The 25,155-nt window shown below is 31.0% G+C and overlaps 3 protein-coding genes across 3 annotated transcripts in view; 2 read left to right on the top strand and 1 right to left on the bottom strand.

Annotated features, from left to right (window-relative positions):
* Positions 1 to 4,770, top strand: part of LOC134711088 (protocadherin Fat 4-like) — a 107,576-nt gene extending 102,806 nt beyond the window's left edge. The window contains exons 57-59 of the mRNA XM_063571522.1: positions 2,480 to 2,566; positions 3,852 to 3,887; positions 4,556 to 4,770. Coding sequence (XP_063427592.1) covers positions 2,480 to 2,566; positions 3,852 to 3,862 — 98 coding nt within the window. The 3' untranslated portion in view covers positions 3,863 to 3,887; positions 4,556 to 4,770. The remainder of the gene's footprint in view (positions 1 to 2,479; positions 2,567 to 3,851; positions 3,888 to 4,555) is intronic.
* A 1,451-nt stretch (positions 4,771 to 6,221) lies between these two features.
* On the bottom strand, positions 6,222 to 16,755 carry LOC134712651 (SUMO-activating enzyme subunit 1-like). The gene is made up of 9 exons (XM_063574396.1): positions 16,566 to 16,755; positions 14,661 to 14,772; positions 13,120 to 13,179; positions 11,246 to 11,502; positions 10,590 to 10,680; positions 8,666 to 8,771; positions 7,742 to 7,886; positions 7,144 to 7,213; positions 6,222 to 6,555 (listed from the first exon to the last, which is right to left on the bottom strand). The coding sequence occupies exons 1-9, from the start codon at positions 16,649 to 16,651 to the stop codon at positions 6,469 to 6,471; spliced, it is 1,014 nt and encodes a 337-aa protein (XP_063430466.1). The 5' UTR covers positions 16,652 to 16,755; the 3' UTR covers positions 6,222 to 6,468.
* On the top strand, positions 16,755 to 24,806 carry LOC134712653 (signal recognition particle 14 kDa protein-like). The gene is made up of 5 exons (XM_063574397.1): positions 16,755 to 16,871; positions 20,854 to 20,926; positions 21,915 to 22,021; positions 22,961 to 22,993; positions 23,275 to 24,806. Exons 1-5 carry the CDS (start codon positions 16,851 to 16,853, stop codon positions 23,368 to 23,370), a joined length of 330 nt encoding a protein of 109 aa, XP_063430467.1. The 5' UTR covers positions 16,755 to 16,850; the 3' UTR covers positions 23,371 to 24,806.
* Positions 24,807 to 25,155: the final 349 nt, after the last annotated feature.

The raw sequence follows: 25,155 nt of genomic DNA, 5'->3' as shown, positions 1-25,155 counted from the left end.
TGATAATCATTATAGGTATAATAATAGTGATAGTTTAGTTAGTCACATGACTTATGTTTAATTCATTGCAGGTGGAGCTGTAGTGTTGATAATCATTATAGGTATTATAATAGTGATAGTTTAGTTAGTCACATGACTTATGTTTAATTCATTGCAGGTGGAGCTGTAGTGTTGATAATCATTATAGGTATAATAATAGTGATAGTTTAGTTAGTCACATGACTTATGTTTAATTCATTGCAGGTGGAGCTGTAGTGTTGATAATCATTATAGGTATAATAATAGTGATAGTTTAGTTAGTCACATGACTTATGTTTAATTCATTGCAGGTGGAGCTGTAGTGTTGATAATCATTATAGGTATAATAATAGTGATAGTTTAGTTAGTCACATGACTAATGTTTAATTCATTGCAGGTGGAGCTGTAGTGTTGATAATCATTATAGGTATAATAATAGTGATAGTTTAGTTAGTCACATGACTTATGTTTAATTCATTGCAGGTGGAGCTGTAGTGTTGATAATCATTATAGGTATAATAATAGTGATAGTTTAGTTAGACACATGACTTATGTTTAATTCATTGCAGGTGGAGCTGTAGTGTTGATAATCATTATAGGTATAATAATAGTGATAATATCGTTCTTCACATGACTTATGTTTAATTCATTGCAGGTGGAGCTGTAGTGTTGATAATCATTATAGGTATAATAATAGTGATAGTTTAGTTAGTCACATGACTAATGTTTAATTCATTGCAGGTGGAGCTGTAGTGTTGATAATCACTATAGGTATAATAATAGTGATAGTTTAGTTAGTCACATGACTTATGTTTAATTCATTGCAGGTGGAGCTGTAGTGTTGATAATCATTATAGGTATAATAATAGTGATAGTTTAGTTAGTCACATGACTTATGTTTAATTCATTGCAGGTGGAGCTGTAGTGTTGATAATCATTATAGGTATTATAATAGTGATAGTTTAGTTAGTCACATGACTTATGTTTAATTCATTGCAGGTGGAGCTGTAGTGTTGATAATCATTATAGGTATAATAATAGTGATAGTTTAGTTAGTCACATGACCCATGTTTAATTCATTGCAGGTGGAGCTGTAGTGTTGATAATCATTATAGGTATAATAATAGTGATAGTTTAGTTAGTCACATGACTTATGTTTAATTCATTGCAGGTGGAGCTGTAGTGTTGATAATCATTATAGGTATAATAATAGTGATAGTTTAGTTAGTCACATGACTTATGTTTAATTCATTGCAGGTGGAGCTGTAGTGTTGATAATCATTATAGGTATAATAATAGTGATAATATCGTTCTTCACATGACTTATGTTTAATTCATTGCAGGTGGAGCTGTAGTGTTGATAATCATTATAGGTATAATAATAGTGATAGTTTAGTTAGTCACATGACTTATGTTTAATTCATTGCAGGTGGAGCTGTAGTGTTGATAATCATTATAGGTATAATAATAGTGATAGTTTAGTTAGTCACATGACTTATGTTTAATTCATTGCAGGTGGAGCTGTAGTGTTGATAATCATTATAGGTATAATAATAGTGATAGTTTAGTTAGTCACATGACTAATGTTTAATTCATTGCAGGTGGAGCTGTAGTGTTGATAATCATTATAGGTATAATAATAGTGATAGTTTAGTTAGTCACATGACTTATGTTTAATTCATTGCAGGTGGAGCTGTAGTGTTGATAATCATTATAGGTATAATAATAGTGATAGTTTAGTTAGTCACATGACTTATGTTTAATTCATTGCAGGTGGAGCTGTAGTGTTGATAATCATTATAGGTATAATAATAGTGATAGTTTAGTTAGACACATGACTTATGTTTAATTCATTGCAGGTGGAGCTGTAGTGTTGATAATCATTATAGGTATAATAATAGTGATAGTTTAGTTAGTCACATGACTAATGTTTAATTCATTGCAGGTGGAGCTGTAGTGTTGATAATCATTATAGGTATAATAATAGTGATAGTTTAGTTAGTCACATGACTTATGTTTAATTCATTGCAGGTGGAGCTGTAGTGTTGATAATCATTATAGGTATAATAATAGTGATAGTTTAGTTAGTCACATGACCCATGTTTAATTCATTGCAGGTGGAGCTGTAGTGTTGATAATCATTATAGGTATTATAATAGTGATAGTTTAGTTAGTCACATGACTTATGTTTAATTCATTGCAGGTGGAGCTGTAGTGTTGATAATCATTATAGGTATAATAATAGTGATAGTTTAGTTAGACACATGACTTATGTTTAATTCATTGCAGGTGGAGCTGTAGTGTTGATAATCAATATAGGTATAATAATAGTGATAGTTTAGTTAGTCACATGACTTATGTTTAATTCATTGCAGGTGGAGCTGTAGTATTGATAATCACTATAGGTATAATAATAGTGATAGTTTAGTTAGACACATGACTTATGTTTAATTCATTGCAGGTGGAGCTGTAGTGTTGATAATCATTATAGGTATAATAATAGTGATAGTTAAAAGGAAGAAAACAGATTCAGGTAATGGATACAAAGGTACTGTGTTATAACACAGGTAAACATTTCTTTTTCCCTCCTGACATGGTTCCTGGTCCAGGTTAAGGATATTAAACATGTTAAAGGGGTACCAAAACAGGTAAACATTTCTTTTTCCCTCCTGACATGGTTCCTGGTATTAAAAGGTAATAGATATTTAAGGGGTACTGAAATAGAAATACACTTCATTTTTCCTCCCGACATTGTACCTGGTGAGAGTCATGGTTATTTAAGGTGTAACGAAATAACTAAACATTTATTTTTTCTCCTGTCACAGAAGCCTGACCAGGAAACGGATAGATGTTGCAAAGTGGTTAACCCCCTCCTCCTTGCCTAATTCCTTGAAAAGAAGATTTTGTCTTTCCCACTATGCAATCATGATACAAAGTTTTTAGTACATGTGTTAACATTTCATATTTCTGCAATGAATCTGGTTCCTACAGTAACATTTTGCTGTTTTGATTTTAGATTTTTTTCTAACCTTCTGTTACAAGTTAGTCTTATGAATTGCTCAACATTGCCAACAACATTGAACTGGAAATAGTTCCTTGATCTTCTTGTATCTTTAAGTTTACTCTGAGCTACTCTGCTCTTCCTACAAGACTTTAGTGCAAATTCCAAAAAAAATATTATATGATGATTTGTTTTCTGTTCCTTTACAATTACTTGGTAAATGAGGAACATGTAGACTGGGGGTTGATCTCAATATCAATAAGTGTTTTAAGTTATCAATTTATAAAGTTGGTGAGTCATATTTCGTGCGACACATACCCCAAATCTGATTTTATACACACATGTATGGTCAGATCATATGTTTTCTTACAATGCATGCTTTTTCAATGGAAATCATGAAGTCATAATGCATTCTTAGTATAAAAAAAACCCATGAGACGATGATATACATTCGCAAAATATGACATAGTTCATTACATTGCTGTTTCACTTCAGAGAAGACCAGTTGCAATCTCAGTTTAGTTTTATATCTATATAGAGGCTGTTTTATTTCATAATGACAGTATATTTGTTGTTTGATCTGCTTTGGATTATTAGTTATAATATATGATGAACGTAAATCTTAATCTACATATACATTGTTTATTTATATTATTGAATATAATTTATCACTTCAAATCTTAAACAAATGAAAAACAATTTCATTTGGCTTGTATATTTATAATTAGCAAAATATAATATATTTGTTAACATTTACGAAGTATAAATTATGATTAATATACTATTTTGTACATGCATTGTTTTAATTATTTCTTCTTTTTTTCATTTGCAGAAATGAAATAACCATGCATTGCAGGATAATTACAAGGTGAAATATATTTTTTTTTTTTTTTAAGGAAACAGACTTTGTGATTGGCCATTGCTAGAATTTCTGAGAAAATACTGTATGATACAGATATCTATGAGCACAATTATCATCATCAGATATACATGAAAACTTTAGGATGCCAAAAAAATAGAACAATTTAGAGAACAATTCAACAGTAAAAACCTTGCAAAGGAAACTTTTATTCCAATTCCATATTTTATCAGCTAGTAATTCAAACAAAATGTATCCTATATTGACAACAAATCAGGCATATACATATCAAAGGGAGTTAACACTTGACAAATAAGTGTATAAATAAATGGATATGGAAATAACATCACTTTCCCTACTGTTATTCACCTTGTTAACTGATTTAAGGTCTTCTAACTTAATGTCCCACACCTTTCACAAATATCAAAATGACATAAATTCTATAGACCATTTAGATTTGATTTTCTTTAATGAATGTTGTGTAATGGTTGACCAGGGAATAAGTTGTATTAAAATGAGACATTATACAATCTGTTCTTATTGTGTCATAATAGCATATTTAAAAGCATTCTGACATAGGATATGTACTGGAAAATGAACAAACTTGATAATGGCCTATTGCCTCTTATATAGAACTGATATTAACTTTTATAAAATGTTTTTATTATATTTTTCAGACAAAATGCTGAGAATTGGAAAGTTGTACTGTTTAAATGAAATACATGCATTTTTCCAACAATGTTTGTTCTATATAAAACAATAGAGTTTTTAAGACTTTAGTTTATATTATGCTTTTTCAAAAATAAAATACAATGTATGTTTAAGGTTGTGGAAAAATGTCTGATTTTTAAAATTCATATATGAAGAAATAAAAACCATTCATGTGCAAGTAGAGACTAGAGTGAATTACTGGAATGTTTTGCCTGCTAACATCTTGAGAAAGAACTTATGTTGAAAGATTATAATTTAAAGAGTTCATAAGTATCATAAACTTAGCAGTATTAATTGAAATGAGCTTAAGGTCGGGTACCACAAGAACCATTAATCATGGACACCAAGTAAAGGCCAGGTGCTGTCAGATCCCAGTACACCTACAATCCTACCATAAATCAAATATAGCCAGCCTATGCTTAGAATATCTGAGAAAAGGGTCTAATAAGGAAAAACTGTTGAAGATATATCTAGCCTGTATGTAACTGAATACAAAAAAAACATATTAAGTTGAAATAAAAATAGCAATACTTGAAAATGCAAAATATTCGAAATAAAACCATGAATGAAGATTTAGAGCCAAAGGATTTCTATTGAAATAAGATATGCCAATGCATCCCAATAGTTAAAAAAAAGGTTTCCGCTAAACTGACCTAATCATAAACTTCAAAAATGGTGTAGAACAATGGTGTGTGTAATTCATAGATGTTTCTCCTTTTTCATATAGAATACTGTTAGGTTTACCTGTTGGAATTCTTTTATATTAGTCATTTTGGGTCCTTTTATAGTACATTGTTCATTGTAAGCCAAGGCTACTTATTGAAGGAGAAACTTTGACCTATGATTGTTAACTGTGCCTTGGATGGAGAGTTGTCTCATAAGCACTAATACCTCATCTTATTTGTAAAGATGTGAAAGTTTCAAAGTCAATAGACTATGACTGAGATTTATCATGGTTCCCCTGAAATTGACGTAATCACAAACACATAACAGTTGTTGACACGGCTAGGGATGGAAACAGCTTACCTTGATAGTCTGTATTTATGACTCCTTCTAAAACTGAACATTGACCAATGAAATATAATAATGAGATCAAGGTCAGAAAAACCCTGCCAGAAAATATTTTTACCATAGAATTATTACACTCATCAAATACAGTTTTCTAATTGCTTGAAGTATCTGAGAAACAGACAAAACCATGAAAATGAGGTCAGTCAGTTAAAACACTTCAGAAAAACATCTAAACCTTACAATCATTCTAAATACACCAAATATATGTGACCTATTGATTATTATAATGATAAACTTGACATGAAATTAAGGTAAGCTTAAACCTGCCGCACAGACATGTGAATCTTACAATTGTGCCATAATACATATTGCTTATTGTAATGATCAAATTTACAAATCCATAAAAACCAAACATTGACCAAAGGGCATCAAAATCAAGGTTGGAACAAACCTGGACCATTCAAACATGAAAAAAGCCAATATCAGATGAATCCTGCTAGATGAGCATGTCCACCTTATAACCATTCTATAAAAAGCCAAAATTATATAACCAACTTCTTATAGTAGCCTTTATAAGATGTGATGTATCGAGGTGTACCAAAGTCATGACAAAAATACAACTGTAAAAGTAACATTTATTTCTTCCTCGACATTGCGACATTTCTTTAATACAAACAAATGTAAATTACACAACTTGCACAGCACTTTTTTCATGTTGTTCACTCGGACGAGAATATCTGATGACTTGATACTGATTCCTTCACTATAGGTCAAATAGTCTCTAATCAAACTGTAGATCGAAATAGTCTTTAACCAATCTGTAGTTCAAAATAGTCTCTAACCAAATTGGAGCCTGTTAAAAGATTATTTAGCCAATCTTATCCACTAGTCCTTCTCCGTTCACACCATTGTAGAAAAAGAAGTTATTATGTGGTGAATCTCTCTGTGATACAGCCTGTAATCAGATTAGATAATTCTGTAAAGTGGTAATATTCTGCACACAGTATTTAGAATGTAAGTACTTTTGTGACAAATAAATGTGGCATGAAAGCCAATGAGACAGTTGTATGTTCCTTTAAAGTGGTTATTGCCTGTTTACAGTTGATAATAACACCACAGCTGTAGCATAATTAACATCTACCAAACCTATGCATGCTATGCTTGGAACTGTATTACACTTGAGTGAGGTCTCAAGGTTTTGTTTTATGTTAAAGATGACTATCAGATGAAGAACAGCAATGAAAGCATTGTTAAGGTTTTTAGTTTTGTGAAAATGCATCAAAATTTTGTCTCGTGAATTAATACAACATGTCTTCTTTTCCCCTGCATTCCTGATTTAATGTTTCTGTTCATAACTTTTGGAACATACCCTAAATGTCTTGTACTTTACTAGGGACAATATTATGATCTCAAGTTGTTTTTGTAACAAGTGTTGGGGGTCATAGAGGATATGTTTTTGCTAAATTAGAACTGTAATAGGGTTTGTTGGCTTTGAGCACTGAATAATTGTTGCGACTCCTATTTAAAAAATACTTTTAGTTACCTTTATGATTTCTTGTCCAATAACACCACCAACTATGGCACACACTGGGCTTAGTTCAGCAAAACAGTAACTGAAAACATGAATAAAATAAAATTTCACATAAAGTTCTTTTGGAAGAAGACATAACTTTTTAACAAAGCTTTTTGTTTACAAATGTGTTAAGAAGGATTAATATTGAAATTTTTGAATTGAATTGAGGATAAAAATTGAGAATGAACCAAAGATCAGAAAACAGTACAAGACTACAAATGGGTTTTAACATAGCGAGCAATCAGGTCCCCGGAGTATAACACAAGTTCAATTACCCAAAAGCTGTCAACTCTACATAGAGCTTGTACTTATAATGAATACCAATACCCCTATCTATCCTGTTGACACACCATGACATGCAATGACTGGATGAAAACAGTTTCTAGAAATTTTATGACCTTTTCTTTCATTAAAATATTTTTAATCCGTATTTAATGTGAATGGTTATGAAAACAAACATCCCTCTAAAATAATCATTGTACCTCTATGAAATACTGACTTACACTTAATTCTTTAAATTTGAATTTTTGTACATGTAATAATTATTGTCACTTTTTGAATTGCCTACCTACTGAATTCTTTTGAAACAACACTGTCATTCAATTTCATATCTTCTAAAACAGTATTTCTTAAATTGTTTAAAACAACAATGTCATCTTCTTTTGAACCTAGAGCCACTCTTCTACCATTCATCTCCATGAACTTCAGTAAAACTGTAAAGACAAATGCAGTGTCATTCAATTTTAAAAACAATTTTGGTCATTTTAGAGAACTTAAAAGTCGGGCCCCATTTTTCGAACTTTTTAGCACTTAATTCATTGCTTCAACAAACTTGTACTGACTCAGGGTAGGGTAGGCGTGACTTCAACAAGTTTAACCCCACCACATACTGTATGGTCAACAACTTATATGGTTTTCATCATTGTTTATGTACAAAATTAATGTCTTGTTTTCTGTTTTTTGTTTGTTTTACATTTGTCATTTTAGAGTCTTTTACAGCTAACTATGTGGTATAGGATTAGTTCATTTTTGATGGTCGTACAGGGACCTATAGATTTTAAATTGTGTGACATTTGCTCTCTTATAGAGAGTTGTCTCATTGGCAATCATACCACATCTTCTCATTCCTAAATTGTCTTGACTGTTTTGTCGCATTTACCTCATGAATTTTCTTACTGTTTCTCTCTAAATGTTCATAAACAGTTAAAATAAATTATAAATGTATAAATGCTACAGTTTAAAATTCAAATCATTTTAATGACTCAAAATGGTAAATTTCTCTGACATGCCTTATGTTTCTTTTAATTTCTAAGGGTTCGGAAAGGATCATAATTAAACCAGTTTTACATGAAATCAAATATAAACTACGAAAATCATCATCACGATCACATTATTCTCTCAATAACAAAAAAAAAAACACCACTAAAAACATAAGGATAAGTTGGGCATAAAACAACCAGACAAGATTCCTGTGGTTATGCTGAAAACCTACTTTGCATTATGAAATATGTGTTTGGTGTTCGTCTTATCTTCTTGGAATTTTCATCTGTCTTCCAATCCACATCTAAAGCCTGCTGTAACCTTGTGAAAGTTGCATTCTGAAAATAGTTTTGGTAAATATAGTGTTTTTGTATAAATTTAAAAGTATAATAAGGACATACTTAACCCCCCAAAATAGAAAGTTTTACACTTGGGGGGTCAATTCAAAATAGCATTTAATACCTTTATAAAAAATCTTGTTAAAAAATTGGTACAAAACAAAATTTAAGTTAAACAGTATTGTACCACCTTTCCCTCCCCATAATCATGTTTGACACAGGCCATATTGACCAGTGGTATGCCATACAAGTGCTAATGGACAGAGCCATTACTGTAGAACACCAACATATAGTTACAATGTAGCACAGCTCATATGACATGAACAATGTATAAATATATGATATATTCTAATATGACGTGCTTCTTTCGCTTTGTAAACAACACTGTGTGAAAATTCTCGATATATCTTTACTTAGCGCAGAATCAGAGATATACATAATAATGGATGTTACAATATACCTCCCACGTAAATCCACATGTATTTGAACCTACTTTGCAAACGCTTTGCCAATTTTATTGTATTACAAATTTTAATTAAACAAAACACAATAGAACTTTTATTCTTATTCAGATGCCACAGGCACTTGTCTCAATTTTTTTTTCCCTATATACCTTAATATAAATTTATTTTTTGAGACAAGTGCCTGTGTTATACTAAGGTATACAGGGGGAAAAAATTGAGACAAGTGCCAGTGTCAGATGCATAATAAAAAGAATTAATGTATTGCAACTAGTTTTGTTTATTTCCTAAATATAGTAACACAGCTATATTTTGTGCAATGTCAATTTCATCATGGAATCATGGAACACTTTCTCTACAATCAGGGGTTCATTAAGAGATGCAAATAAGCTTAATATTTATCTTAAGATTTTAAAAACTATCAATATACTAATTTAATTTGCAGTATAAAAACAATATTTAGTCAATATCACAAAAAAATAAAAACTTTTTTGTAACCAACGTAGTTTGTATAATATTATATTAAAATGGAATTCTGAAGTAGGTTTTGTTTTGTTTTCTATTCTATTGCATTTGATTTCATCGAGTCAACATGGCAGCTCATTCTTTACGAAATTTCAATTTTGGATTTGACGGTAGCTTACGAGAAAACATGTAAATTAAAAATCGGAAATTTCGGGGTTTGAGAATTAAACATATTTTTTCTAGCGGTTATTAACGAGATTATTAATGCAAGTTAAAGATGTATGAAAATATTTGAGCTTGATCTAACAAGGAGTTAAAAGGAATAGCTCCACATACGGCATACCAACCCTCGCTTCAGTATTTAAATGAACTTATTTGTCCTATTAGAATCGAAATAATTCATGGAAGCCATAGATTTGTTGTAAATTTACACATGGTCTGGGCCGTGATATTCGTTAATTTTAACCCTCGCTAACGCTCAGGATAAAATTCGAATATCACGGCCCAGGCCATGTGTAAATGTCCAACAAATCTATGGCTTCCATGAATTATTTCTAAAACTTCTATCTTAAGAAAGTCTGTCAACCAAACCTGAGACTGATACAAGACCTTAAGGTGGAACCAAACACCTGGACAAATGCTTAATTCGATTATTGAGAAGCTTCATACTTCCATAATACATTTAATAGTAGAATGTTAATAAAACATTTAGCTGATTTTTAAAGAGTTATCTCCCTGTATCGTTATGTATCACTTTATATCAATCAATTCAGCTGTGTGCTAAAAAGACTGAAACAAAGTAAAAAAGAAAGCTGTCAAAGTGATAGGACTTGTAAATATTTTTTTCTGTATTTTGTTTCTTTTTCATTGTTCTTTTAATTATGTTACTTACTTTTTTCACAATGACAGTTTCATGATCTTTGACTTTTTTAGGTGAGGGTTCATCATTGTCAGATTTCTTTTCCTTTGGTTTTGGAACTTCTCTAAAATAAATTTTTACACCTTACATATGATATACATGTAATTTATCAATTAGAGTTTTTATATAATACAAAAATTATGTAACACAACATTGACAAAAAAAATATTTGACATTAAAATCATAAATTTAGATTCTTGTTTATAATCATTTCACCATTAGATTTTTGGATTCTGTGAAATTATTATAAAATAAAATGGTAATAAAAATGGATTATGGTTTCTATATGTGGATGATGTTTAAGGCCACAAATAAAAATGTATAAAGAATTTGCATCAATCACTTCCTTTTCTACGTTTTAGAAATTTCTTTATATACTGTGTCAAAATTCTACCTACTATGAAAGTGAATAAATGATTTCTGTGTTGTTTTTTCCCCATCATAGTCCGGTTTTGATGTACTGTCCAATATTTTTGGTGTTTCCTGTTTACATTTTATGCATTATTTATATGTAAACTGGTTTAAACATTATTAGTATCAAATATATAATCTCTATGCCCCAGTATCTATGATCAGTAATTTTGATGGAGCTCAGCTTTCAATTTCCTCTTGTTTAATGTGACACTTACTCTGCATATTCATGTTCTCCAAGATCTGAAAACATGTAACCATAGTATCCAAAAACATCACCAGCAAAAAATTTCAAGTTATTATCAGCACAGATTTTATCAATCCTTGTCAATAACGAAGATGAACAACATGTGGCACATATTACATCAAATTCACTGAAATAACTGTCTGGTTTGTCTTTAGGATCGCTGTCGTCTGCTGTCACTTCAACCATAGGGTTTAACTGCTGCGTCCTTTCTAATGAACTTTTGGCTCTCTGAAACATACAAAAGAACGAAAGAAAAAAATCAATAGAATTTAACACTGCTATCATATGCATTTTTATTGGTTTGTATTTTCTAGAATGTCCACTATATAATCAAACTGTCAGGATTCATCTAAAATGTGCTACTTATGCATGTATCATATTTTAGTAGATGATTTATAAATTCAAATTCCTGACAACTAGCTATAGGAGCTCAAGACATATCATTCATATGGACAATGGTCTATTGTCATGATTGTTGGTTTCTGCCTACATGTCTTTTGATTATTTTTGTTATTGGGTTGCTGTACATGTCTTGTTGACATCACCATTTATTTACATCTTTGAGAAAACTAGATACCATTGAGATGGGAGCCATCTCTGTGGGCCCCGCTATCAATAACATGGGGTAAATAACCTAGGAAGTTGTACATACATCATGACACACCCTCTGGTGTTGGTTAAAATGGATGTCAAGTATAATATTTGAAATCATAACGGTTCTCAAGATATAGAGCGAACACGATCTTCACCACAGAACACAGGGTTGTCAACTGAAACCAAAGTTTTTTTTACCTTGACCTTTAATTGACCTAGGAAGTTGTACATACATCATGACATGCCCTCTGGTGGTAGTTAAATTGGATGTCAAGTATAAACTTTGAAATCATAACGGTTATCTAGATATGGAGCGGACACGATCTTCCCCACAGGACACGGGGTTGTCAACTGAAACCAAAGTCTTTGACCTTGACCTTTGACCTAGGAAGTTGTACATACATCATGACACACCCTCTGGTGTTGGTTAATAATTAATATATAAACATGTTAAGTATTAAGTATAAAATCATAACGGTTACCTAGATATGGAGCAGACACGATCTTCACCACAGGACATGGGGTTGTCAACTGAAACCAAAGTTTTTGACCTTGACCTTTGACCTAGGAAGTTGTACATACACCATGACACACCCTCTGGTGTTGGGTAAAATGGATGTCAAGTATAAACTTTGAAATCATAACAGTTCTCAAGATATAGAGCGGACACAATCTTCACCACAGGACACAGGGTTGTCAACTGAAACCAAAGTTTTTTAACCTTAACCCTTGACCTAGGAAGTTGTACATACATCATGACACACCCTCTGGTGGTGGTTAATAAACATGTAAAGTATAAAGTATGAAATCATAATGGTTCTCTAGATATGGAGCAGACACAAAGTTAAAGTGTTATGGACGGACGGAAGGACAGACGGACTGATCACTATAGGGCGATCCGCCTAAAGGCGGGGCCCAAATTATTTGATGTCAAAATATTTGCTTAAAATTACTTGTGAAAATTGATATACCAGTCATGCCAGTACATTATAAGTTAATACCATTTTCAGCTGTACCAGTCTAGACATATCCAAGTCATGTCTAATACCTTTAAGATACACAAATTTTTCATTGGAAGACCCTCCAGTTCTGAATAACACTGTAAGTGCATTATTTAAATAATTGATAGGCTCAATCCTGTCTGTAGTACCATGCATAGATAAATTATCCATCTTAAAAAATCAGAACTTAATTTACTGTACTGATATCTCTTCATTAATAGGAGTATAAAATAGATGAAAAATATCTTACATTTTTTCCAATCTCAGATTGTGGAATTAAGAACTGTGAGCATGTATCTTCCTCTGTTACCTGTCAAAATATCATGATATATAAGCATTACATACAATTGATCATAGGGCAACATTTAAAAGAATGTCGCGCCTCATTCTGATATAAAAATAAGGTTGATATGATTTGCATAACTTGACTGTGAAGCCAGAATCCATTGCTAGAAAAATAAAGACAATCGTCTTTTGTCATGATAGTTAAAGACAGTTGGTCATGTTGAATTTTAAATTGTGTACCCTTTGCCTTTACTAATCATTTAAGTGTAGTTTCATGGACAATGAAAATCCAATTCGTCTGTTATCTTTATAACACTGCTCATTTACAAGCCCCAAAGGAGCAATTTTTGAAGGCCTTGTGCAAATATACAAGATCTTTGTTCAATCAGTTTATTTGTTGAATTAATGACATGAAACATTGAACTTTAATAAAAAAACAAGAATGTGTCCCCAGTACATGGATGCCCCATCCGCACTATCATTTTCTATGTTCAATGGACTGTGAAAATTTGGAAAAATCTCTAATTTGGCATTAAAATTAGGAAGATCATATCTTAGGTAAAATGTGTACTAAGTTTCAAGTAGATTGGACTTCAATTTTATCAAAAACTACCTCGACCAAAAACTTTAACCTGAAACGGGACATACAGACGGAACAACAAATGGACAGAGGGAGGAACGGACGGACGCACATACCAGAAAACATAATGCCCATAAAATTAATGGGGCATAAAAATGAGCAAACCTGGGAAAAATCATTAAAGGCATGATTTTACATCTCAAAACTTGAGGATTTTTGTCATGCTTGTGGGATTGTAAGAAAAATTTACTTATATTCAAGTAACTTTTTCAGAAAATTAAGGGGAGATTATTCAAACATTATTTATTTACTTAAATGTGTATATTTTTTTTTACTTCTTCAAGTAATTAAAATTAACTTGTACAAGTAGTACCCCTGACTGTTAGTTACTCAGTACATGTTTTTTGATTATTTTTCTTATTGGGTTGCTGTCTTGTTGATGTATTAACCCAACAATACCATTTGTTTATATCTTTGAGAAAATAATATGATGTCAAAATATTAGTTTAAAATTCTGTCTTGTCGTTATAATTTGGACCAAGCATACAAAATTAAACTATCTAGCTTCATTCAAAGATCAGGACTTAAGTTATCATAAATAAATCAATCAAATCATAAATCCAGTTGCTTAATGATGTTAATTGAAATGTTGGGTTATCATATGAACATTGATGAATTACACTTGATCAACAATGAATTATCCTACAGTGTATGCATATCCTTCACTTTCATGACAAATAAAGTTTAAATTAAGTTAAGAATGCAAACATTTAATCAGATAACTTATTTCTGAGATGGCCACACAATCATGACAATGAAATAAACTTATGTATTAAAGGTTTAGTTTGCACTGATCATTTATTGAATAATATAATTGATATGCCAAATTATATGAACTTCTTGTGTAATCATTAATAATAACAAACCTCTGTTTGGTCTAGCAATGTTAAAGATTTTATTCCTGCTAGAACAATATTCTTTGCTATTTCTGCACCCAGACCTCTTAATCCAATCAATAAAATTCTTGAGTGTCTCAATCTGTATAATAAAGGATAATTATCATGATTATGTTAAAACTTAAACTTACAAGATATATATAAGTAGCTATAGATTTGTAAAAATGCATTTACATGAATTATAAACTATCAAAATATGCATATTCAAATATAGGCTACATTGTATTTGGTATGTACTTTTCTTTCATTGTTGAGGCTGTAAAGTAACCTTAAATCTTTAATTGCTTGTATACATGTGTGGTGGATAGTTGTCTCTGCTTTATCATGTTTATACATTGGCAATCATATCACATCTCAATTTATTATCAACTTGATAAATTATAAAAACTGTCTGTTCATTTTTTATTTTTATCAGATAAAGTTTGAGTTCCTTTGCTGCCAATAAAGAATTTCAGGACGTCTCTGGAATTTTTATCTAAAAAAATGATGAACACCAACTATGATAACTGTTATCTGAAAGAACATATTTTCTCCAAAACTATTACAATGTATAAACATTCAGTGTGGCAATAATTATTGCTGTGAGTATTCTCTAATTGTAGTTTCATGTTAAATTGACCTGTTGATTTAATTTGTAATGCTTTTTTGTTATACATTTAATGGTTACTTATTCAAATTTAATTCTCTTCTTTTTAATTAAATATACATGTACCAGCTTTGAAAAGTTTTTGGAATGACTATACATTTTCAATTCTGTTCTCATACTACAGTATCAGTATTTATACTATTATAATAAACCGTTTTACACTAGTCATTTTAGGGGTCCTTCATAGCTTAGTTATCGGTGTCAGCATAGATTCTGTGTTGAAGACTGACTTTGACCTATAATGGTTTACTCTTACAAGATATCACAATCCGACTACTAAATGACATCATATTAAAAGTGTGCATAAATTGACAAACTGAACTGAGGCAGAGAAGAACATAAATCAAATGAAATCCTTGTTCTGATTGTTGTATATTATTGGCCTCTAACAGCATTTTTAATTATTCAGATTTGTACGTGTTGTCACTTGTGAATCATTCTGAATATAAATATGCATGAAATATTTTCCACTGGACGTTAAGCAAGCAACAGGACTGACAAGGAAGACAGAATTATAGCTAAATTGATTTTGAATATTCCTTTAAAAGATTCTACATGGAGAAGCATCAGTCATTATTCCAGATTACACCAGTAGACAACTGTAACAACCCGACAACACCAGAGACAAGGTTTCCAGGGTCAGCACTTCAAAGGAGGCCTGTAAATACAGTTTCATCCCAAGAACAATTGTTGACTGGAACCAACTACCTGAATGTGCCATCCAAGCCCCAACAACAGACGCCTTCCAGTTCTGCATGTTCTGTGTGTGGCAGTTCCTGGTGTAACAAATGTATCGATACCTGATTTTAACCCTGTGCAGTTGTTGCAAACATCACATAATTTAATTTGTTTTTGTTATTTATAACCTGGCGTGTACTGGTTGACACACACGCAACAGTATATCTGCGTTATGGAATTTCCGACAGCAAATTAAACGCATAGAAGAGGGGAAAATACCTTTATCAGGACTGGAAGATCAACTGTTTTTAAGCTCGGGATTCCTTACGTGATCCGGGAATTCTTTTTTTCGGATTTTGGGATGCCGGGATTTACTTCATTTAATTTCGGGACCTCGGGATTAAGTGTTTTTAAGTCCGGGATTTCGGGATCAGGACCACTCCTATCCCCCTCATAGAAGTAGAAGTAGAAGAATAAGTGCCGATTTGACTAGGTGCCGACTTGTACCCGGAAGACTAAAATTAAGTACAATGTGAAAGTATTTATAATACCGTTTCTGGGCATCTAAACCCCAAAGGCGAATTTGTCTATCATATAATGCAGCTTCATCTTCAGTTATATTCTCTTGATCGCTCATTTTTCATGTGTCTTTTCAGCCTCAAATTTACCGGGTTTATGAGAGAAAAATATCATTTGATTGGGTAGTTCTCTCAATTTCGTGCATTTGGTCCAATCAAAAGTGATTTTACATTGTCAGTTTGGCCAGCGGCATAAAACTAGCTTTTGTAACTTTAAACAGAAGATCTATCCACGCAGTCGCCTGTCAAAAGTACAAGATGTTACTAGAAAACGATACGGTAATACACACTGCTTAAGGAATATTTAGTTATTTTGTCGAAATTCGTACATTTACAACCTTTAATACTGTCGCTATTTTTTCTTCTTTAGATTTACGAGTGTAAAAACATGAACAAACATTCCAAATCAGTAAAAATCAACCATATTTGATTATATTTTCTGTACACAAGTCTATTTTGTTTTAAGTCAAAACTCATAATTTAACCACATTTCTTGAATTCGTCACATCTGCTGAATACATGGGCATTATACACCTTATTGCTAATCCCGGCTGACCCTGCCGCTTGAACTTTTAATGTCAACAACAATCACTTTTCCATTGTGGCGTCAGATATTTTGTTTTATGACGTCAACATTTTACGGGAACCTGTGTAATATCCAGCATTGCCAATGGCGGACAAATAGCGATAAGGTGTATTTATCACAAAATCTTATGAACCTACGTAACGACAGAAAACAGAAAAAAGTAACACATTTGATAATCAATGATAACTCACCTAAACTGTCCTTTACACCTTATCGCTATTATCAGATATTTTGTATTATAACATCAAAATTTTATGGGAACCTGTGAGATGCCCAGTAATGGCGGACAAATAGCGATAAGGTGTATCGAAATGTGATTGTTGAATAACCTCAATAGTTCAAGTGGGACAGATTCTCTAGTCAGCGGGGAATAGCGGTAAGGTGTATAGACCAGGTTGCTCTTATCTAATCATTTTCTAATGTCTGCTAGACAATCTTGGGCTGTGAGGTATCAGAGTTCGTCTCATATCATATTTACCCGGCCTAAATGAATGGGGAATCGGGTCCGTTCGCCCTGATTAATGTACCTAGTTCCTGTTCTTCCTGATACCTGTTCGTCCAGGGTCCATTCGCCCTGATTTTTATTTTTATTCTAATTGTTGTCTAGTGCCTCTAGCATGTCTAGTCACATTATTTTAATTATTTGAAAAAAAGTCAGTTTATCATTTTTCTCTTTGATTTGCAGAGTAGAATACTGGAATACAATTTATTTATTTGTTTAAAAATAATTGCTGTATGCTTAGACTAAAGTACAAATAAATGAACTTCTTATGTTGTACTGTTATACCACTGTCCCAGGTTAGGGAGAGGGTTGGAATCCCAGGAACATGTTTAACCCCGCCACATTATTTATGTATGTGCCTGTCCCAAATCAGGAGCCTGTAATTCAGTGGTTGTCGTTTGTTTATGTGTTACATACATGTATTTGTTTTTTTGGTTCATTTTTTAACATAAATAAGGCGGTTAGTTTTCTCGTTTGAATTGTTTTACATTGTCTTATCGGGGCCTTTTATAGCTGACTATGCGGTAGGGGCTTTGCTCATTGTTGAAGGCCGTACAGTGACCTATAGTTGATAATGTTTGTGTCATTTTGGTCTTTTGTGGATAGTTGTCTCGTTGGCAATCATACCACATCTTCTTTTTTATATTGTAAATTTTATCCATTTCATAATTTACAGTTCGCGAACATCATTGTTTTTATTAATTTCAAGCTGAATATTTTATCAAAACAAAATGTTTGTTTTTATTATTAATCAACTAAAAGACAGTGATTAAAATTATTTTGTCATTGAACAACTTACAAATGACTTATGATCCTAAACAAGCCATAAACTTTTAAATATTTCAATATTTCCATAAATTTCAAAAATATACATGATATACATGTATATATACCATAGAAATATCTGAATAAGTTTATTCAACTTCAATGCCTTCAATATTTATATTTTTATAGTAGTGCGCACATACTCTATGGGCGAACGAACTCAGAGCAAAATGACTCAGAGCGAATGGACCTAGGGCGAACATGTTATTAGGGCGGACGGTCCCGATACCATGAATGGGCAGCTTTCTCAGCCATCTCAGGTTGGGCTCAAGTCATGAAGAGTAGGGTATTCCCTGTTGTCAGATTACACCCCAGTTTTCTGGTGATAAAAAAACCCTGGCATACAGGGACTTCTTTCCTTTTCCATTTATGGTATGAAATCTACAAAAGCACATCTTCTATATATATATGATAACAAGTGTTGTAATTAGTTTAAAAATGAAGCTATATGAAGTTGTAATTTGATGGTCAACTCACATCAAAACAAATCCTTTAATTTGTCACCAATTCATACCTTAACATGCAATGGTTTATTTTTATAAAATGTTACTTGTATGAAGTTGTCTCTTCCTATATCTTCTTGATCATCTATTATGAGATGATAAATAGATAAGTTAATCACTTGGGGATTTAAATTCAATGAATAGAAATTTTTATATGATTCAGTTATGGTCCATTAGGCATTACACTTTGACCAAATTATTCCTAATCAAAAGATTTGTATGTTTTTGAGTTTTAGAAAAAAAAAGGCTTGGCTTACATTGTATTCATGTTTTGTTGTTACTGAAATACTAAAAGTATTAACAAATGCTACTGATACATTTTAAACGTGCGCTTCTCTAAATTTCATGCCATAAATTGAAACAGAAAAAGGAAGTCCCTGTAAACTATTTTAATTTAACACCAGAAAACTAGGGTGTTCCCTGATTTGTGCCCAACCTGTTTCTTGCTGACGGCCTTGGATCAATATAAATAAGGTCTCATTTTTTAGCTCACCTGGCCCAAAGGGCCAAGTGAGCTTTTCTCATCACTTGGCGTCCGGCGTCGTTAGCTTTTACAAAAATGTTCTCCTGATGAGATAAACTGTAAACAGCAGTAATGTTCAGCAAAGTAAGACTTTAAAATAAATCAACATGACCAAAATGGTCAATTGACCCCCTATGGAGTTATTGTCCTTTATCATGTTTATAGTCAATTTTTAACAATTTTCATAAAATTTGTAAATTTTTACTAACATTTTCCACTGAAACTACTGGGCCAAGTTCATTATAGATAGAGATAATTGTAAGCAGCAAGAATGTTCAGTTAAGTATAAAGATGTACAAACACATCACCATCTGACACCAAAGAGCAATTTTGTCATGAATCCTTCTGCGTCCTTTGTTTAATATTCACATAGACCAAGGTGAGCAACACAGGCTCTTTAGATCCTCTATTAGCTAGTTTCATTTATGTACATGAGAGTTTCATCTGCCTGCCACCCTTTTTTTTCTCATGTTCTAACTTAAAAAATTTATTCTAAAAATGCATAATTAAAATTTAATTATCGTTTATTTGTTTCCTATAACTGTTAACATTTACTTTTCATGCTTTTCATTAGTGCTCTCTACTGGTTCTACATGCATGATATATTCTCATTGATTGAGTATTTTTTGTGTAGTTTCTCTTGTGTAGACCGTAAGATTTTTGAGATGCTGGTCTAAGCCTCACAAATGTTTTTTACATACTTTTTTTTTGTTTGAAATTTGCCAGAGAGATTTAAAAGATTGAAGAGTAATTTGGACAGTTTTCTCAGTGACACATCAATTCCAGCCTTTTATCTGTAATTTTGAAATAATGTCACATACGTGTAACCAAAAAGAACAAGCAAGGCACAATGCATTATGGGAGCTGATTTATGCAAATCACATGGAAATGACAATGGGAACACCTGGTTCATTTATGATGCATATAAGCTGAATGGATGAGTGTGTTCCAATTGTTATCATGTTTGGTTCAAGGCTTAAATTAGCATAGAAATTTGTATACTTACATGTAAGTCTTGAGAGAGCACACTGTAAGTGTTATTACAAAAATAGTAAATGGGTATCCTTTCCATAAATCATTTGAATATTCATAATATTGTCTCTACATGTGTATCAAGGTTCTCTCCTTATTGAATAAAAGTAAGGCATGGCAATACATGTTACTGTCATTCCCTGATATTGTAATTGCACCAAACATTTTGTTATACAGCATGTACAGTACTAGTGTTATAAATTTGAGTAATCTTACCAGATATTGTGAAAGAATCTAAAAAAAATTCTGTATGATTATGAGTTTGTACAATCTTTTTTTTTATTTTCCAGTTTTTAACAGAACTGACAAAGATGTTTCAGAAAGGAAAATCTTCAGGTTCATTGATGTTAACAATGAAAAGATGTAAGTTTAACAGAGATTCATCTTTACAAAGAATTGTGAAAGGAGGGTTCAAAAGACAATTTCCATAATGTTCAATTTTTGAAATAGGAAAATTAAACAATTCATTTATGTGTGTTTCAATTTATTAATATAAGATAAGATTTTTATTTATTCATTAAACTATACAACCCTGACAACACAGGCTTGAAAAACCTTTGACTGAATATAAACTCATATAGACAACTAAAAACACAATAATAACATGCATTACTCTACATACACAAAATTTCAGCATTATACATGTATGTAGAAGACTTGTTTTTTTTGCTTGTCTTATTTTGGTATACATGCATGTCAGTTGACCATGACCTGTTTTTCATGGTTCAATGACTTCTTGATATATTTTAACGATGAAGTCAGTTCCTTTGTTACTTTAAGTGTAATGACATTATGTGTATATAAGTTATAAGTCAATATCAAAAGTTTTTTCCTTTTTATATATACCATTTGCACCATTTGAGCTGTTTAAAAAATACAACTGTTGACATTGAATTGTGATCCTTTCGATATTTTCACTGAATCAATACTGTCATTGACTGTGCTTATTATTACTGAATATAGAAATAAAGAGATGTGGCCCATGGTTTGATTGAAAATTAGGCAACTATATATATATATAGCTACCAACCATGACCAACATATCAAAAAACAACAATGTGAATTGATAACAGGTCATCATAAGACCTCTAGTAATGAGAAAAACCTTAACTGTAGTATAATATAAAATTCCCATGATTTAACTATGAAGTACAATAGATGAATCATTAAATTATTACAGCAGAAAAAGAACTAGAGTTCTTTGTTAAAGATGATACACTTAACATGATAAAATGAAAAACAATAAATAGAAAAGTAAGTGTTTGTATATTTCTATATATTGTTATTCTTATGTAATAAATTCACATTTATAGTCCTAGTTTCTATGTAGAAATTAATTTGATCTTTTAAGGGGACGGTCATACAAAGCCACAGCCTAGAAAAGGAAATCTCCCAGATCCAACAGAATTTAAATGTTTAATCAGAGCCTCATTGGGAAATAAAAAACTTAGTACAGTGGTAAGTAATGTAAGAATTAACACTGTTGACAGGATGTTACTTGTTATGTACATGTAGACTGGTAGACATTTGTGAGAGGTCATACTGGATCAACTTACAGGTTTGTTTCAGTAATGAAAAAAACATGTCATTTGACCAAATATCCAATTTAACGGTCTGACACATTTAAGATTTCTTGTCACAAATATTTGAAATGTACACATAAGTCTATACATGCATTTTCATATTATATCTTGTTGAGCCCTTATCATAAATACCACATACTTACACACACACTAACAAAATTTCAGTAAATAATTTAAAATGCATAGCATGGAAATGATAGTTATTAGAAGGCTATTATCTGTCAGATTAGAAGGCTTTTATCTATCAGATTAAATCTCACATCTCTTATTGATATAAAACTATATGTGATGAAATTCAATGAGAATGGAAATGGGGACTGTGTCAAAAAGACAACAGCAGAAGGTCACCCACATACATATATGGTTAAATTAGTAGAACTAGAAGGTATTAGTGTGTTACAACCAATTTCATCAATTCAATATTTTTTAGGATTTTCTTTACCTTATTTTCATGAGAGAAAAAAATACACTGATATAAACATGGTTAATATATCAAACCAGATTTTCTTTAATATAAAAACTTCAGCTTTGATAGGAAATCACCAAAAGGAATTGACACAAAGACGACAAGTTAATGTCAAAACTAGGAGTGCTAATATATATGTTTGTTTTATAGTATTTCAATGCCACTATTAATTCAATCCATGTATTGTTGATATATATTATATATCTTTTTTTAATTGTTTAAACAATTATATAAAGTATGTTCCCTATTGGAATCTTAAAAACAAGGATATTATATATCTGTAGTTAATTCATTGCATTTAATGTGGACATATATGTCTCATGTTATTATTGTTTATATATATTTCAGGTCAGTCAAAAGGATGTTAACAAATTTCAAATGGTATGTACATACGTCCCAAAATTGGTTTACATTCTTTAACTTTACTTTGCCTCAACCAAATGTTATGAAACTTATAAACAATATAAAATTTATACATAATACTTATTTCCACAAAACACAGATCAAGTTCAAGTTATTGTTTTTTTCTTTTTCATTGATGCTTTATTTAAACTATTGCTAATATAAATAGAATGAATATAAAAAGAATGGATTTTATATGCTTACATATGATATTAACAGGATATGGTCCAATGTATTAACCAATTAATATTATTTTGCAGGCTTATGCTAACTTGTTGAAAGGAAATATGGATGGATTGAAAAAGAAAGACAAGAAATCTGCTTCTGGAAAATCAAAGTCAAAAGCTACACATTAATCATATCATATAACCAGAGTCCTACTATTTTAAACAATAGAAAATTTCAGCATTGGTAAGGGAAGGAACTCTTTCATTGATCTGTGTGATGGTACATACATTGTTAAGATATAAATGTGAAAAAGGCTCTCCTTACATTAAAATCATCACAACAGCTGACTGTTTAATAGATTTTCAAGATTTTTTTATGAGATTTGTTAATAGAAAATGTAGAAAAATTGTAAAGCTTAGATTCAACAAAACAGCAGAGTAATCTTTTACCACCATGAAAATTTGAACTCATTCAGAAAAAATTTTATGACCTCTCTATGAAAAAAAAAATCATACATGATGGGTTATGTTTTCAAAGTTTCATAGATGAAGTAAAATATTCAGTAGGAAAATTTTTCCTTTTGTTGCAAAACAGTTATAATGATATTTGTGTAAAATTGTTTTTTAGCTACACATACTATGTAATGAAACATTAACTTTTGTAAATAGACAGAGAATTGCAATGAGAGTTGATATAATTGGTGTATGATGTAAGAAAGGTTGATTGAATGAAAACAATATCAAAGTAGTCAAAAAAATCTTGTGTAAATTTTAAAGGTTATAATATATGTTGTGTTGTGCTTTGTTTATTCATATTTTATTAAAACAAATATGTTAAAAGAAATGAATAGAGATATAAAAGTTATGTTTAATACATTTATTCAGAATTGTTTTTACAATATCAAATCTTATTAAAATAGATAATCAATTAAAAATAAACCTACCAATGAATATTTGTCACCAATTTTACCTCAATTATTAGCTGTTATCAGAGATACAATTTTTACTTATTACTTATTAGTTTATTGCTTACAGACCACATTTGTCTAAATGTATTGTATCAGACTTATATTGAAGAATATCATATATCAGGCAATTGTTTACATTTAAATTGGTTTTTTTCATTGATGCAGAAATAAGTGTTTATGAAGTCCTATTTGACAGGTTTGACATTTGTATAGTTTAATGGTGTTTGATTATTAAATTTTTCACATTAGATGATCAGCTTAGCAAGTTTTTATCTTTCATAGAAAATATTCTGATATACACATATGTTTTGAGTGCAAGATTTATGAAATATGCAAATTTATGGTTTGATAGAGATACAATAGACAACATTGAGTTGGTATTTGTGATTTAAAGAATAGTCGTTGCAATTTTATTGGTAGTTTGAGGTGTTTTGAGTCAAAAGAAAATCTGATGTTTAATGTTAGTTGTATAGTTCTTTTTATTTATCAGAATCATACTACATTATGGTATTGAAAAGGAAAAATAATACAAGTGAATGAACATTATTTTGTTGTAAGCATTTCTTTGATTAATGTTATTGATACAAGTAGGTTAAATGTATACAAACTATTATTAAGAAATAAACAAAACTGTTTATTAAAATTAAATTTATTTAATATTCTTTGTTTGTCTTTCATGATTTATTTTGAGCACTCATCAAAGTAAAGTGTGTTTTATTGTAATCATTTTGTGTCACTTTTACACTACTACATCATAATCTAACTAACTTCTGACCTGCATACCAATTTTAAAAGATTTTCTTTTTTGTCACTTGAATTCATTATATGTTGAGGTTGTTCACTTGACAGTCATGACAGTATTTGTCTGTATTGACATGAATAGGAACATTTAGAGTCATATTAAAGATAAGATACATTAAAAGATATATCACTTAGTTGGAAACAATCTCATCCAGATACAAAAGTGAATATACAATCTTTTGTATGGGCAACTTTGCTTGAGGGA

This window comes from Mytilus trossulus, chromosome 3 (genome assembly GCF_036588685.1).
Source record: "Mytilus trossulus isolate FHL-02 chromosome 3, PNRI_Mtr1.1.1.hap1, whole genome shotgun sequence".
Classification (NCBI taxonomy): domain Eukaryota; kingdom Metazoa; phylum Mollusca; class Bivalvia; order Mytilida; family Mytilidae; genus Mytilus; species Mytilus trossulus.
The sequence above is the reverse complement of the archived record's forward strand: the minus strand, read 5'-3'. Positions and strand labels throughout refer to the sequence as shown.